General features: G+C 47.6%; 1 protein-coding gene across 1 annotated transcript in view; it reads right to left on the minus strand.

The window, feature by feature from the left end:
• Positions 1-993: 993 nt before the first annotated feature.
• The window catches only part of STIM2 (stromal interaction molecule 2), a 125184-nt gene continuing 111947 nt past the window's right edge, over positions 994-14230 (minus strand). The window contains exons 9-12 of the mRNA XM_060247279.1: positions 13010-13110; positions 11105-11343; positions 5823-6057; positions 994-2467 (exon numbers count right to left, since the gene is read on the minus strand). Coding sequence (XP_060103262.1) covers positions 1987-2467; positions 5823-6057; positions 11105-11343; positions 13010-13110 — 1056 coding nt within the window. The 3' untranslated portion in view covers positions 994-1986. The remainder of the gene's footprint in view (positions 2468-5822; positions 6058-11104; positions 11344-13009; positions 13111-14230) is intronic.

Here is a 14230-nt window from a genome sequence, read left to right on the forward strand (position 1 = left end):
AATGAAATTGCTGAGCAGTCGGGTTAGAATGGATAAAAGGTAATACTTCTTCACCCAAAGGGTGATTGACACATGGAGTTTACTGCCACAGGAGGTGGTGGAAGCTACATGCACAGACGGCTTCAAGAGGGGATTGGATAAACATATGGAGCAAAAGATCCATGAATGGCCATTAGCTGTAGGTGGAACTCTCTGTCTGGGGCATGTGATGCTCTTATTCTTGGTGCTTGGGAGGGGCAACAGTGGGAGGGCTTCTAGTGTCCTGGCTCCACTGATGGATCTCCTGACGGCACCTGGATTTTTTGACCACTGTGTGACACAGAGTGTTGGACTGGATGGGCCATTGGCCTGATCCAACACGGCTTCTCTAATGTTCTTATGTGACATAGAGTGTTGGATTGGATGGGCCACTGGCCTGATCCAACATGGCTTCTCTTATGTTCTTATGTGACACAGAGTGTTGGACTGGAGGGGCCACTGGCCTGATCCAACATGGCTTCTCTTATGTTCTTATGTGACACAGAGTGTTGGACTGGATGGGCCACTGGCCTGATCCAACATGGCTTCTCTTATGTTCTTATGTGACATAGAGTGTTGGACTGGATGGGCCACTGGCCTGATCCAACATGGCTTCTCTTATGTTCTTATGAACTAATGAGTGCACATCTAACCAGGATTTATAAGCTCTCATGACTGACACCATTAGCGGCTGCAATCCTGCATGGTCACCTGGAATACAGCTCTGTCCCGTGCAGTGGGATCTGCTACTAAGCAAGCCTGCTTACGCTTTGCTGTAAGTGTGCATAAATAATAGCGCGTCCAGTTAACAGGGCTGCGGGTCGAGCAGCAAAAGAGCTACTGATCTACTCCAAAAGGAGTACTTACAAGAATAGCCACAAATGGAGCAAGTGCTGGTAACATGTAACATCCAGCAAACCAAGACTTCAGGAGGCTTGGCTGAAAAGAGGAGTGGCTAAAATCAAAACAACCCAGTGCACAATATCTCCAATTTATTGTCTTTGCCACAGTACAAATATTCACAAATCAAACATCCTTTGTCTGTCAAAGTATGTAAACAAGTGCCCACGGTCGTCCCTCTCCCAGTTTTTAAGGATGCGAATGTCTTTAAAAAGTCCTTCAAATCAAGTGTAACCTTTTATCGCTTGCATATGGAATCAGGAGCATTTCCTCTTACCAAGAGTCTCTCTCTCTCTCTCTCTTTTTTAACCGTATAGCCTGTGCAATGCAGTAGAATCACAGTGAAAACCCTGGACAATTACGATCTTTACAGCAGGACCCAAATCACTTACATTAATCAATGCAGTCGGAGAAGCATTCTGTCGAAGAAACGAGGCTCCCATTCCAGAAACTGACAGTTAGAAATGCTAGGTGGTTTGTTTGTTTTACACAAAAATGACCTAAAAATATTGAACCAACCCATCTTTTCTTGTCATCTTACAAGTCAGAAGTATCCACTTGCACGAGATACTTTCCGGTCGAGAAAAACGGTAGTGCAATTTAAGTAAGTTTTTACTTCATTGAGTTTCTTTTTAAGTCCAAGTATGCAAATGCCATAGCTCTGTGGAAAGATATGAAGACGCTTCAGTAAACAAGAAGAAACAAAGAAACTTTGGCCAGCCCCTGTGGGCTTCCTAGTCCGTTAAAGCTCATGTTAAAGTGGTTTTTTGTTTTTTAAAAAAGTTTTTATATATAAACTAAAAAAAAAAAAAAAAGCAGAAATAAATAGACAAATGACTGTAAACCGTCTTGAAATTTTTCTCTCTCTCTCTCATTGATAAGCTGGCACATTTTGACTTTTATAGTCGTTTAGAAACAGAAGAGGATTTTGACCTAAGAGGTTTTACCGCCAGGGCATCCGGGCCTGGAAAAACATTAGATGGACTACATTCTTAATTTTTAAAAAAAAGTTAAGTCCTCGACAGTCTCCCAGTGCCGCTCGCTGGAGCGCTTTCTGCGGTCGTGGCCTCACTTGGACTTCTTCTTAAAAAGGCTTTTGATTTTAGAGGCCTTTTTGTTTCGCTCGCCGTTCTGGCAGAGGTCCTGGGAGGGGCTGCTTATCCGGGGGGAGGCGGCGGCCTCGTGGCCGGCTTTACTTTCGCTGCTGGTGGAGGAACACGAGGTGTGGCGAGGCTTGGGGACAGGGGCGCTGCTGGAGAGCTGGTTCATGCTGCAGGACTTCTCCAGGATGCCGTTGTAGACTTTGCTAGCGGGGCTGAAGATCATACTTTTAGTCTCCGTCATGCCGACACAGTCGGGAGAACCCCTGGAAATGTCAGCAGTTAAGGAGGAGGAGTCTCCAGTGGAGGACTCCTCCAGCGAGAGTTCTTCCCGTGACATTTTTTGAGGCGACAGGGGTTGGTAGATTTCAAGGCTCGAAGGAGGAGACTGCTTCCTCCCCACGGAGGAAGTGATGGAGTCACATTCGGAGCCTGTATCTTGCACTTCCCTAAAAACAAAATGAAGGGGGGGATCATTGTAAGAAAGCAGAAAAATAATGTGTTTATTTATTTGAAGACTAATATGCCACCTCTCCAAAGCAGTGTTCCCTCTAAGGTAGTGTGAGCTAGCTCACAGGTTTTTTTTGGCCTCCAGCTCACACATTTTTGTCGTTGCTCAAGAAAAATGGCCCAGAGCAAACTCATTTATGCAGGAGCTCACAATTTGAATGCCAGGAGCTCACAAAGTAGGATTTTTGCTCAAAAGACTCCACAGCTTAGAGGGAGTGTTGCTCCAGAGACCTGCTCGAGGCAGCTAAGGCTATTTATTTTAACGGACTTTTATACTGCTCCTCAGCTAAAAGGTAGATTTTGAAGCTGCTTTGTGAACAAATGATTTAACTTATTACTTAATAAGCGAAATGTGCATGGTTACGGCGGGATTTTTCAGGAACAAGTCCCTGACAGTTATAGCTTAAGATGACCCTGCTCTTAGTTTTGCTGGTCTTATTATCCTTGCTGATTAATGATCCATTGGTATCATGTTGTTGCCTTTGCATCTATATGATGTATTAACCCGGTCCTGTAGCTAGAAATTTTTGGGTGGGGGGGGGCCCAGGGGATAAAATTGGGGGGCGGGGGCGTGAGGGCTTGGCTGTTCCTTCCAGCGGCCAGCCGCCCGGCTCTCTCTCTTGCATGCTCTCTCTCTTCCCGCCACCAGGGAAGTTCAGGGAAGCAACACAGAGGGGCCTGGCGCTAACTGAGCCGCCGTCTCTCTCTGTCACTGTTGCTCTGTCACTTGCTGTCACTCTCTCTCGTTCTCTCTGTCACTTTTGCTCTCTTACTTGCTGTCACTCTCTCTCGTTCTCTCTGTCACTTTTGCTCTCTCACTTGCTGTCACTCTCTCTCGTTCTCTCTGTCACTTTTGCTCTCTCACTTGCTGTCACTCTCTCTCGTTCTCTCTGTCACTTTTTGTCGCTGCCTCCTCTTGCTCTCCGATACTCTCTCTCTCTCTCTCCCCCGTACTCTCTCACATGAGGGGGGGGGAATAGCCTGGGAATGGAGGGGCCCTACAGAGGGAAGGGGGGTTTACATAGAATGGCTTCCCCCCCACCCCTCCCCGTAGCTACAGGCCGGTATTAACCCCATACTGTGATAGTATCCATGAATACTAACCCCCATTAACTTCTTCAGCTATTTTGTATTTTGTGTGCTGTGGGGTGGTCCAGGCCTGCAGGTGGAAGAGGAGCCCCGGGAGACAACTCTAATCTGGTCTCCGTGGGCAACGCTTGATAGGGGAAAGTACGCGGAATGTGACCTTGACTGGAGGTAACACTGAGGGCTGAGAAAGCTCTATATTAATTCAAAAGACTTTTGGTGGGTATGGAAAAAGGAGAGCCATTATGTTGTAACCTAGAAGTGCCAAGGCTCTGCCAGTCCGCTTCCGTCTGGCAAGACCAGGTCTTGCGAATGCCTGCCAGTAATGTTTGCTCCGAGCCTCATCATTAAAGCTTCTTTTGAACTAAAGAGCCTCGTGATTGAACTTGGGCAAAATCTTGACTTTATCCAGGGATGGCTCCTCTGCCCCTCCCACTGTTAAAATATCTAGCACGAGATGCTCATGAAGTACACCGGAGAGAAGTCGCTACAGCTTTCACAGAATGCAACTCTCAGCATCATTCTCAGCTACGCATTGGTTTGGCACAGACGTCTTAAGATTGATTATGCCCAGAGAGCCGATTTCAGGCATGAATTGTGTTTCTGCTTTGTCTACACCAGGGGTCCTCAACCCCCTGGCCATGAACCGGGACCGGTCCGTGGCCTGTTAGCAACCGGGCTGTGAGCTGTATAATCATTTCATTATATATTACAATGTAGTAATAATAATAATAAGATAACATTGGATTTATATTGTATTGGATTATATTGTATTGGATTATATTGTATTGGATTATATTGTATTGGATTATATTGTATTTTACAATGTTGTAATAAAAATAATAAGATAACATTGGATTTATATCCTGCCTTCCAATCTGAATTTCAGAATCTCAGAGTGGCTCAGAGAGCCAGTTTGGTGTAGTGGTTAAGTGTGCAGACTCTTACCTGGGAGAACCGGGTTTGATTCCCCACTCCTCTGCTTGCACCTGCTAGCATGGCCTTGAGTCAGCCATAGCTCTGGCAGAGGTTGTCCTTGAAAGGGCAGCTGCTGTGAGAGCCCTCTCCAGCCCCACCCACCTCACAGGGTGTCTGTTGTGGGGGAGGAAGGTAAAGGAGATTGTGAGCCGCTCTGAGACTCTTCGGAGTGGAGGGCGGGATATAAATCCAATATCATCTTCTTCTCACAATCTCCTGTATCTTCCCCCCCCCCCCACAACAGACACCCTGTGAGGTGGGTGGGGCTGAGAGAGCTTTTACAGCAGCTGCCCTTTCAATGACAACTCCTGCGAGAGCTATGGCTGACCCAAGGCCATTCCAGCAGCTGCAAGTGGAGGAGTGGGGAATCAAACCCGGTTCTCCCAGATAAGAGTCCGCGCACTTAACCACTACACCAAACTGGCTCTCCAGAAGAAGAAATTAGATTTATACCCACCCTTCGCTTGGAGTCTCAGAGCAGCTTACAGTCTCCTTCCCTTCTCTCCACAACAGACACCCTTTGAGGTGGGTGGGGCTGAGAGGGCTCTCACAGCAGCTGCCCTTTCAAGGACAACACTGCGAGAGCTATGGTTGACCCAAGGCCATGCTAGCAGGTGCAAGTGGAAGAGTGGGGAATCAAACCCGGTTCTCCCAGGTAAGAGTCTGCACACTTTACCACTACACCAAACTGGCTCTCTGAGCCACTCTGAGATTCTGAAATTCAGATTGGAAGGCAGGATATAAATCCAATGTTATCTTATTATTTTTATTACAACATTGTAAAATATAATGAAATAACTATACAGCTCACAGCCCGGTCGCTAACAGGCCACGGACAAACTATTCAACTATTTAACAGACCACACCAAACTAACAGAAATAAAGTGCACAATTGTATCATCCTGAAACCATTCCTCCCCCCCTCCCCATGGTCCATGGAAAAATTGTCTTCCACAAAACCGGTCCCTGTTGCCAAAAAGGTTGGGGACCGCTGGTCTACACCCCCTCCCAGAAGAACAGAGGACCAGTTTGTGGGCTGTTTCCTGGGCAAAGGCCCCAAGAGCAGGCCGCTCCTGATCACCTATCCCCTCCCCTCCGATGGCTGAGGCAGTCCCAGCTCACAAGTTATTCCTATCCGCCTGTTCTTCTCTTCCGCACTCTGGGAACTCCATGCAGCTGCAGAGCTGAGGCCTTCGAAACGAGCCGTGACGCAACGTGCTGTTCTCGTACCATTGTTTGTCAGCCATGAAATAAATGGCGTCCTCCTCGTCTTCTATGCGGTACGCAGCGGGGCAGCTTGACACGGAGAGGATGTCGGGGTCTGGAGAGGGCAACGTTGCTTGCGTGAGAGGGGTGTGCGGTGTCTGCGTCAGGTGCTGCGCCTGCGGGGAGGACGGCATGACGTTCCGCCTGGAGCGACACATGCTGCTGCTCCTTGCTAAGGTGGTGGGTTTCACAATGGCCCCTGAGAACAATGAAACAACACAGCTCACATTAGGACATGAAATATTTGCTTGAGGGATGCAGGTCAAAGAATAAGTGTACCTTTTACAATATAGTTTTGAAAACTGTACCTAAGCAGACCTCTATAGCCCCGGAGTTTTAGTTATAAGGTAAGACGCAGACAGAACTCCAGTTATTAGGGTTTGTAGAATCTTTCGGGCTCAAATGCCGTGTTCTACTGGAGAAAGTTTTCCTTCCAGACGTTTTGTTCTCAGCTGCGGAGAACCTCCTCAGTAGCGTTGCAGCTGGAGCAGGCGCTCTGACCTTCTTGGCTGCTGTGCGTTGAGTGGGGCCAGGGCTGCTGGAGAGCTGCTATTTCTAGGCTGGAGGGGGTGTGATGAAAGGGCAATTGGTTTGTGGATATGCCCATTGTTTGGTGGGGCTTCCTGGAAGGGTAGTGATAAGGAAACTGGCTGTTGAATGCGACCATTGTTCTGTGTTAATTGCTGGGAGGGTTGGAAGGGGTTTGAAGATAAGGAAGAAGGTTGTTGACTGTGCTGATTGCCCCTTCCAACCCTCCCAGCAATTAACACAGAACAATGGTCGCATTCAACAGCCAGTTTCCTTATCACTATCCTTCCAGGAAGCCCCACCAAACAATGGGCATATCCGCAAACCAATTGCCCTTTCATCACACCCCCTCCAGCCTAGAAATAGCAGCTCTCCAGCAGCCCTGGCCCCACTCAACGCACAGCAGTCATGAAGGTCAGAGCGCCTGCTCCGGCTGCAACGCCACTGAGGAGGTTCTCCGCAGCTGAGAACGAAACGTCTGGAAGGAAAACTTTCTCCAGTAGAACACGGCACTTGAGCCCGAAAGATTCTACAAACCCTAATGATGTTACCAGCCGTGAAAACCTGAAATCTTTGAGAACTCCAGTTAACCTTAAACAAAAGTGTACGCTTCTTCTCTGATTACTAGTTTGGTGTAAAACCTGCAAACAAATCACCAAATGGAGAGAGGCAAAGCAGGTGTACAAGTGACCTCTACATGGTGGAATTTCACAGCAGGGCTTGCTGCCATTTTTAAGGTCTCAGGAGAAAATCCCAGACTTCTGATGCTAGCAGCGACACCTGACTCAAATATTTAACAGGAGTCCATTCCGGCGCTTTCCATTTATTATCCTTTCCTTCACTTGTTAGCTTCTTTGACCAATGGTCTTAAGCTCAGCATAACAAACGGAACATTGAATAAAACTGCAAACAAATTTACAGAAACAAAATTCCACAACAGTTTAAAAATCAAATTAAAATCAAAATAACATAGCAATGTTATTAAATTCGTAAACACCCCTGGAATTTAATTTTTAAAATAAATTTACAGTGCATAATATTGATGAGGGCAGTCTCGGGAACATTTTAAGGAAAGCACTATCGACAGGTATTTTGCCACCGAGTGGGTTGTTTCAGCATCCGTATCTGCCAATAACAGGGTTTCAATTTATAATCGCAGTCCATCAGAAAAGAGCCATTCTGTGCACACTGACCCTATAAAACAGCTGCTACAAATTCAAGAGTTAAAACCCTCATTTAAAAAATGCAGGACCTTATTAAAGGGTATGCTGGTATCTAATAACCTAAAGAGCAGTCAAAAACTGGAACAGGGAATATAGATGGGAAGGAATTGCCTCAATGTAACCTTGGATGACTGAAATGATATCCCACCAGTGGGACTCTCTGCATGACATGGGGATCAAAACATCAAGAAAATGAAAGACTTGGACCTGACCAGTGATAAGTCTTCAAGCAAGCCAGGAGTCAAGTTGCACCTTTAAGACCAACAAAGTTTTATTCAGTACGTAAGCTTTCGTGTGCTAAAAGCACACTTCTTCAGACGATGGGATCAGGCACGATGGGCTGAGATACATGCAATTGGTGGGTTAAGAGGGCAAACTGATACAGAGCTGGGATCACAGGGTGGAACAGTGTGGCAATTTAGAAGGCCATTTGGTCTGGATAGCCATAAAACGGGGCTGCCGGGAGTTGTAGGCAAAAAACATCTGGAGAGCTACCGTTGGCCACCCCTGCAAAAGGTAATAGAAGTTGCCTGCCAATTGGTGTTGCTGCAAGTCTAGATAAGAACATAAGAGAAGCCATGTTGGATCAGGCCAACGGCCCATCCAGTCCAACACTCTGTGTCACACAGTGGCAAAAAATGTTATATATACACACACACTGTGGCTAATAGCCACTGATGGACCTCTGCTCCATATCTTTATCCAAACCCCTCTTGAAGGTGGCCATGCTTGTGGCCGCCACCACCTCCTGTGGCAGTGAATTCCACATGTTAACCACCCTTTGGGTGAGGAAGTACTTCCTTTTATCCATTTTAACCTGTCTGCTCAGCAATTTCATGCCCACGAATGCCCACGAGTTCTTGTATTGTGAGAAAGGGAGAAAAGTACTTCTTTCTCTACTTTCTCCATCCCGTGCATTATCTTGTAAACCTCTATCATGTCACCCCGCAGTCGACGTTTCTCCAAGCTAAAGAGTCCCAAGCATTTCAACCTTTCTTCATAGGGAAAGTGCTCCAGCCCTTTAATCATTCTAGTTGCCCTTTTCTGCACTTTCTCCAATGCTATAATATCCTTTTTGAGGTGCGGTGACCAGAACTGCACACAGTACTCCAAATGAGACCGCACCATCGATTTATACAGGGGCATTATGATACTGGCTGATTTGTTTTCAGTTCCCTTCCTAATAATTCCCAGCATGGTGTTGGCCTTTTTTATTGCAAACGCACACTGTCTTGACATTTTCAGCGAGTTGTCTACCACGACCCCAAGATCTCTCTCTTGGTCAGTCTCTGCCAGTTCACACCCCAGTTCATAAATTACAAAAGGACATGGATTTCCTTGTCCTTGTCCACCTCAGTTACTTCTCAACCTCAATCTATACATTATAAACATCATTCTAGTCTGCCGTTAGGAAAAAAGGCAGACTTTCTCACGAGGAAGCACTGCACTTCCAAATGCCAGTCCAGCCCAGATGTATCTGAACGAAGTCACGCTGCATGTGTCATGCAAAGTTTGGAACTTATCTCTAAAACTAAATGGGGCAGGGCCAGCTGGGATAACATTTCTTTACAGAAAACGGTAACCCGACTCCATCAGCAATGACTGAAGATGCCACGGCAAATGAAGAAACCAACCAAACAAAAAAGGCGCTGAGTATAGCACCCAGGGTTGGGGAATAAGGCTACGTCAGAGCGTGGAGGCAGCATACGCAGCCACAAAAACAACAGCTTTGCATGACAGCATAAGCCGGGAAAGAGGAATCCAGTTGCTTCTCAGCAGCAGTTTCACAAACACGACTCCACACAGCAGCTGCAATCACAACAGGAACGCATGCAGGGGCACAGCTGATGGAAATAAATGTTTTTCCAGCTACACATTTATTACTGTTTAGGGACTGGGGAAAATGTGATGCCCCAAAGAACAGAAGTGTATCTGCTGAGGCCAGGTTTCCTTTGTAAACAAGATGTAATGGGGGCATGTGTGTGTGACTGCCCACCTCTCGTCTCGCTTGCCTGTGTGATCCTTCCTTCCTTCCTTCCTTCCTTTCCTTCCTTTCCTTCCTTCCTTCCTTCCTTCCTTCCTTCCTTCCTTCCTTCCTTCCTTCCTTCCTTCCTTCCTTCCCTCCCTCCCCTCCCCTCCCCACGAAGGGGCAGCAAACACACACAACACAACACAACAGAAGGCTTTCCTCTTTCTCTCTCAGAGCTGCCATCCCTGGGTGACTGGAGACAAGAGTCACATAAGGAGCCTTCGGAATGCTGCTCTTGTTAAGGCTCCAAGGGAGTCTTTCATCCGATGAAGCGACGAAAGCGGAGCACCTCCTCTTCACCACCCGCCCAGGGATACCTCTCGGAGGCTGCCTGGGACATAACAGGAAGAACTCCGGACCGTGCAAAAAGAGCACAGCACCAAAGCCGGGTGGGAAGAGGGCAGAGGATGCCACAGTGTACACATCCTTTTAAACGAAGCCGATGACCCAGAAGTGTATTCTTCCTCTCTCAGGCGCTGCCTCCAAGCCAAGCCTGCTGCCTTTCCCTATTGGAAAGGAAGAAACTGGCCTCTGCTTCCAGATTGTTTCCTGGATAGGGAGAGAGGAAGGAAAAAAGACACCAACGCCTTCCACTGGTCCCTTCCTGGACATAGCCCCCACCCCACCACGAAGGGGATCATTCCTTTCTCTGTTTCCGGATAGAATGCTCACCTGAACGTTTTTCTGACTTATGTAATATTTCTCATAATGGTAATCAGGTGAGAGGGTATTTACAACTCTGGTCAAGCCAGCGATCGGTAGCTGGCCATCGATGTTTTATGTTAAAAAACGCAAACGCTCCAATGTCACTATCCTAACCCATTCTGCTGAAACACACCCCCCAGTTTCAAGTTGAGAAAACAGTCAAGCAAGTACACAGAAGAGCAGAGGAAGGCAGAGAGCGCAATTCCCCAAAAGAGAAGAAGATGATGATATTGGATTTATATCCCGCCCTCCACTCCAAAGAGTCTCAGAGCGGCTCACAATCTCCTTTACCTTCCTCCCCCACAACAGACACCCTGTGAGGTGGGTGGGGCTGGAGAGGGCTCTCACAGCAGCTGCCCTTTCAAGGACAACCTCTGCCAGAGCTATGGCTGACCCAAGGCCATGCTAGCAGGTGCAAGTGGAGGAGTGGGGAATCAAACCCGGTTCTCCCAGATAAGAGTCCGCACACTTAACCACTACACCAAACTGGCTCTCCAAAAGAGCTGAAAGAACTTTTCTTCCAGACGGATTACATTTCCATAAATGCTTTTTAAGAGTTCAAAGCCCCTTCACTTTCCACCACCCGGCCTGCCAGTGTGCTCTCTGATGTCTGTGCTGTTAGCATCTTTAAGCAGCTGCTCTCTTGGAAACGATGCTCAACCTGCCCTTTGTGTTTGTATCCCATCTCCAACCCAGGCGCGTCATTTGCCCGTCTCTGGCGTATCCCCGTTTGGCCTTTGCTCCGGTAAGCCCCCACATACCATGAAACTGAGAGACGATTGGAGGCGTATCTTCATCCAGGTCATCCACGCCACCTGCAATTGGATACGGCGGAATGGAGACTCGCGGCATGACCACCCAGCTGTGATCGGAGTAAAGGGAGGAAGTCAGACTTGGTAATCCTGAGTTGTGGGCTATCTGGAAGCCACAGATCTTCTCAATCTGCTGCCATCGGTAGAGACGCTCTCTCAAACAGGTGGTCAACTCAGAAAGTGCTTTCCTGGGAAGGAACGCAATTAAGATGTCATTCGCCGTGCAGTCTAAATCTGCAATATTAACAGCTGCAAATTTCAGGAACCTCATTTATCTTCCGGAGCAAATTAAAATTCACATACTCAATCTTGATAATTTTTAATTTTAAAAATGCAGCGCGGATAGTACTGAACAACTGACTGACTAACTTGGTTCATTTGTTTAGATGAAGAAGAGAAGATTTTTATACCCCGGTTTTCTCTACCGTAAAGAGTCTCAAAGCGGCTTAGAATCCCATTCCCCTCCCTACAACAGGAACCTTGTGAGGCAGATGGAGGCTGAGAGAGCTCTGAGAGAACTGTGACTGGCCCGAGGTCACCCAGCAGGCTTCATGTGGAGGAGGAGTGGGGAACCAGACCTGGTTTTCTAGATTAGAATCTGCCCATCTCAACCACTACAGCACACTTGCTCTGGTAGGCTATTTTTATGCCAGCTCTTCAGAGTCCTGCTCAAGGTGGCTTACAATTAAAACAATTGGCTGTTGTATCTTTTCCGGGCTGTGTGGCCATGATCTAGGCATTGTGAGACCTGACATTTCGCCAGCAACTGTGACTGGCATCCTCAGAGGTGTAACCCAGAAAACTAGAGTTCTCGCTGGGTCAAATTGAGAAGAAGTTGGTAGGCAGGTAATTTATATCTACTCAGGCAGGTGGGGTAGGGGTGAGTCATTATCTTGTGGGAGCTTCCTGGGCTGTGACACAGAGGAGCTTAGCTAAGGGAGTTCTTTTGTATATGGATTGGCTATTGAAAAACACAAAATGCACTACAGCTTACAACAGCACTACAGATAAGATTAGAATTTCAATAGCCAATCCATATACAAAAGAACTCCCTTAGGTAAGTTCCTGCATTAGGATGTCACAGCCCAGGAAGCTCCTACAAGATAATGACTCAGCCCTACCCCACCTGCCTTGAGTAGATATAAATGACCCGCCTACCAATTTCTTCTTGCTTTGACTCAGAGAGAACTCCAGTTTTCTGGGTTACACCAGTGAGAACACCAGTCACAGTTGCTGGCAAAACATCAGGTCTCACAATGCCAGGACCACAGTCACATAGCCCAGATAATCTACAACAGCCAATGGACTCCAGCCTTGAAAGCCTTCAACAACAAATTAAAATAATGTCCCAAGAGAGCCAGTTTGGTGTAGTGGTTAAGTGTATGGACTCTTATCTGGGAGAACTGGGTTTGATTCCCCACTCCTCCACTTGCACCTGCTGGAATGGCCTTGGGTAAGCCATAGCTCTCGTAGGAGTTGTCCTTGAAAGGGCAGCTGCTATGAGAGCTCTCTCAGCCCTACCCGCCTCACAGGGTGTCTGTTGTGGGGGGAGAAGACATAGGAGATTGTAAGCCGCTCTGAGTCTCTAATTCAGAGAGAAGGGCGGGGTATAAATCTGCAGTCATCTTCTTCAAATAGAAGAACAAGGCATTAAGAACAGCCCGCTAGACATGAACAGCATAAAAGCTATGCATAAAACAGAAGCAGCTCACTATAAAGCTGATAAGGTAAAACCCCCACTTAATAGTCTGGGTGAAAAGGTAAGTTTGGTTTAGCAGGCGCCAGCCAAGCCTTGAACTGGCTCCTTCAAGGGAAGCACAATCCACACAAGAAATGCAGGCCGCACTTGCTTACTTTGCTTCCAGGATCTTGTGGTCCACTTCGTCAAGGGAAGAGCTGTGCGCGACGTGTAATGTCCCAAAGACGGTACTTCTCTTCTTTTTGATCTTTTCTGCCTGAGGGACAAAAAAAGCGCCACAGCTTATATAAACCACGCAGCTGGTAAATGCACAGAGAACCTGTTTGACAGCCGGTTATATGCACATTTAAAAAACCGTAATGGCTTGGTCACAGCATACTCAAGAGATTAACCTGCTCCACTACAGCTTCTGAAATACACCACGCAGAGTCCCATCGTGCTCCCCTCCAAACGTTCTCCCCTCCCCTGTGTGCTGTGAAGGTACCTGACCCACAAAGCGACTCCACAGTGCTGAAATTCCCTCCCGCTGGAGACTTTAAAAAAACACTTTGCTTTGGCAAACCAGCAGTTTAATAAAGATATAAGTAGACATTTTGGCTGCACTACGACAGCAAGCAGGGTTCGTTTTGTAGAAAAATAGGTGGTGGAGTTCATTAGCATAACTCATTAGCATATGCCACCAGCACCTCAGCCAAAAGCAACCCGATGCAAGAAAGGAGAGCCCCGGGCGAGTGAGGCCTGATTGGGCTGGCTACAGATTCAGCCAGCCCAAGCAGGCCTCGCTCGCCTGAGGCTCTTCTAGGCAACCCCCCACCCCACAGTCAAAAGACCAGCAAGCCACCCGCTGCCCAAAATCACATAAAAAGTGGAGAAAGGGTGGGGTGGGTGTCTCCAGGGGTTAATGAGGGCTGCTGGGGGCGTGGCAAAAGCTCCTCGTGGCTGGCTGGCTGCCCCCTCTCCTAATCCAGGGATTGTTCTGCAGCTGCACCTACAAGGTAGGTGGGGAGGAAGAGGGGGAACCCTCAGAAAGGTTCAGGAGCTGTGCTCCTGTGAGCTCCTGCTGAATCTGAGGCCTGACAGCAAGCATAACACCACGGCTAAGGTACAATGAGCACCAACAGCTGGGACTCACGCTCCTATCCCTCTCGTCTTTCATGGAGCACGGTGAAGGAAGACCAGTTAGAACGGGGGTGGCCAAACTGCGGCTCGGGAGCCACGTGCAACTCTTTCATGCATATCGTGTGGCTCCCAGAGGTCGAGGAGGAATTTAATGCATGCTTACTCTCAAGTAAGCACGCTTAGCATTGGGATCTCAGTTAGCCTCTGAGCACTGACCCATAGGTGGGCAACTATTTCCACTGTGTGTGAAGCAGGGA

This window comes from Heteronotia binoei, chromosome 9, assembly GCF_032191835.1.
Source record: "Heteronotia binoei isolate CCM8104 ecotype False Entrance Well chromosome 9, APGP_CSIRO_Hbin_v1, whole genome shotgun sequence".
In the NCBI taxonomy this organism is placed as follows: Eukaryota; Metazoa; Chordata; class Lepidosauria; order Squamata; family Gekkonidae; genus Heteronotia; species Heteronotia binoei.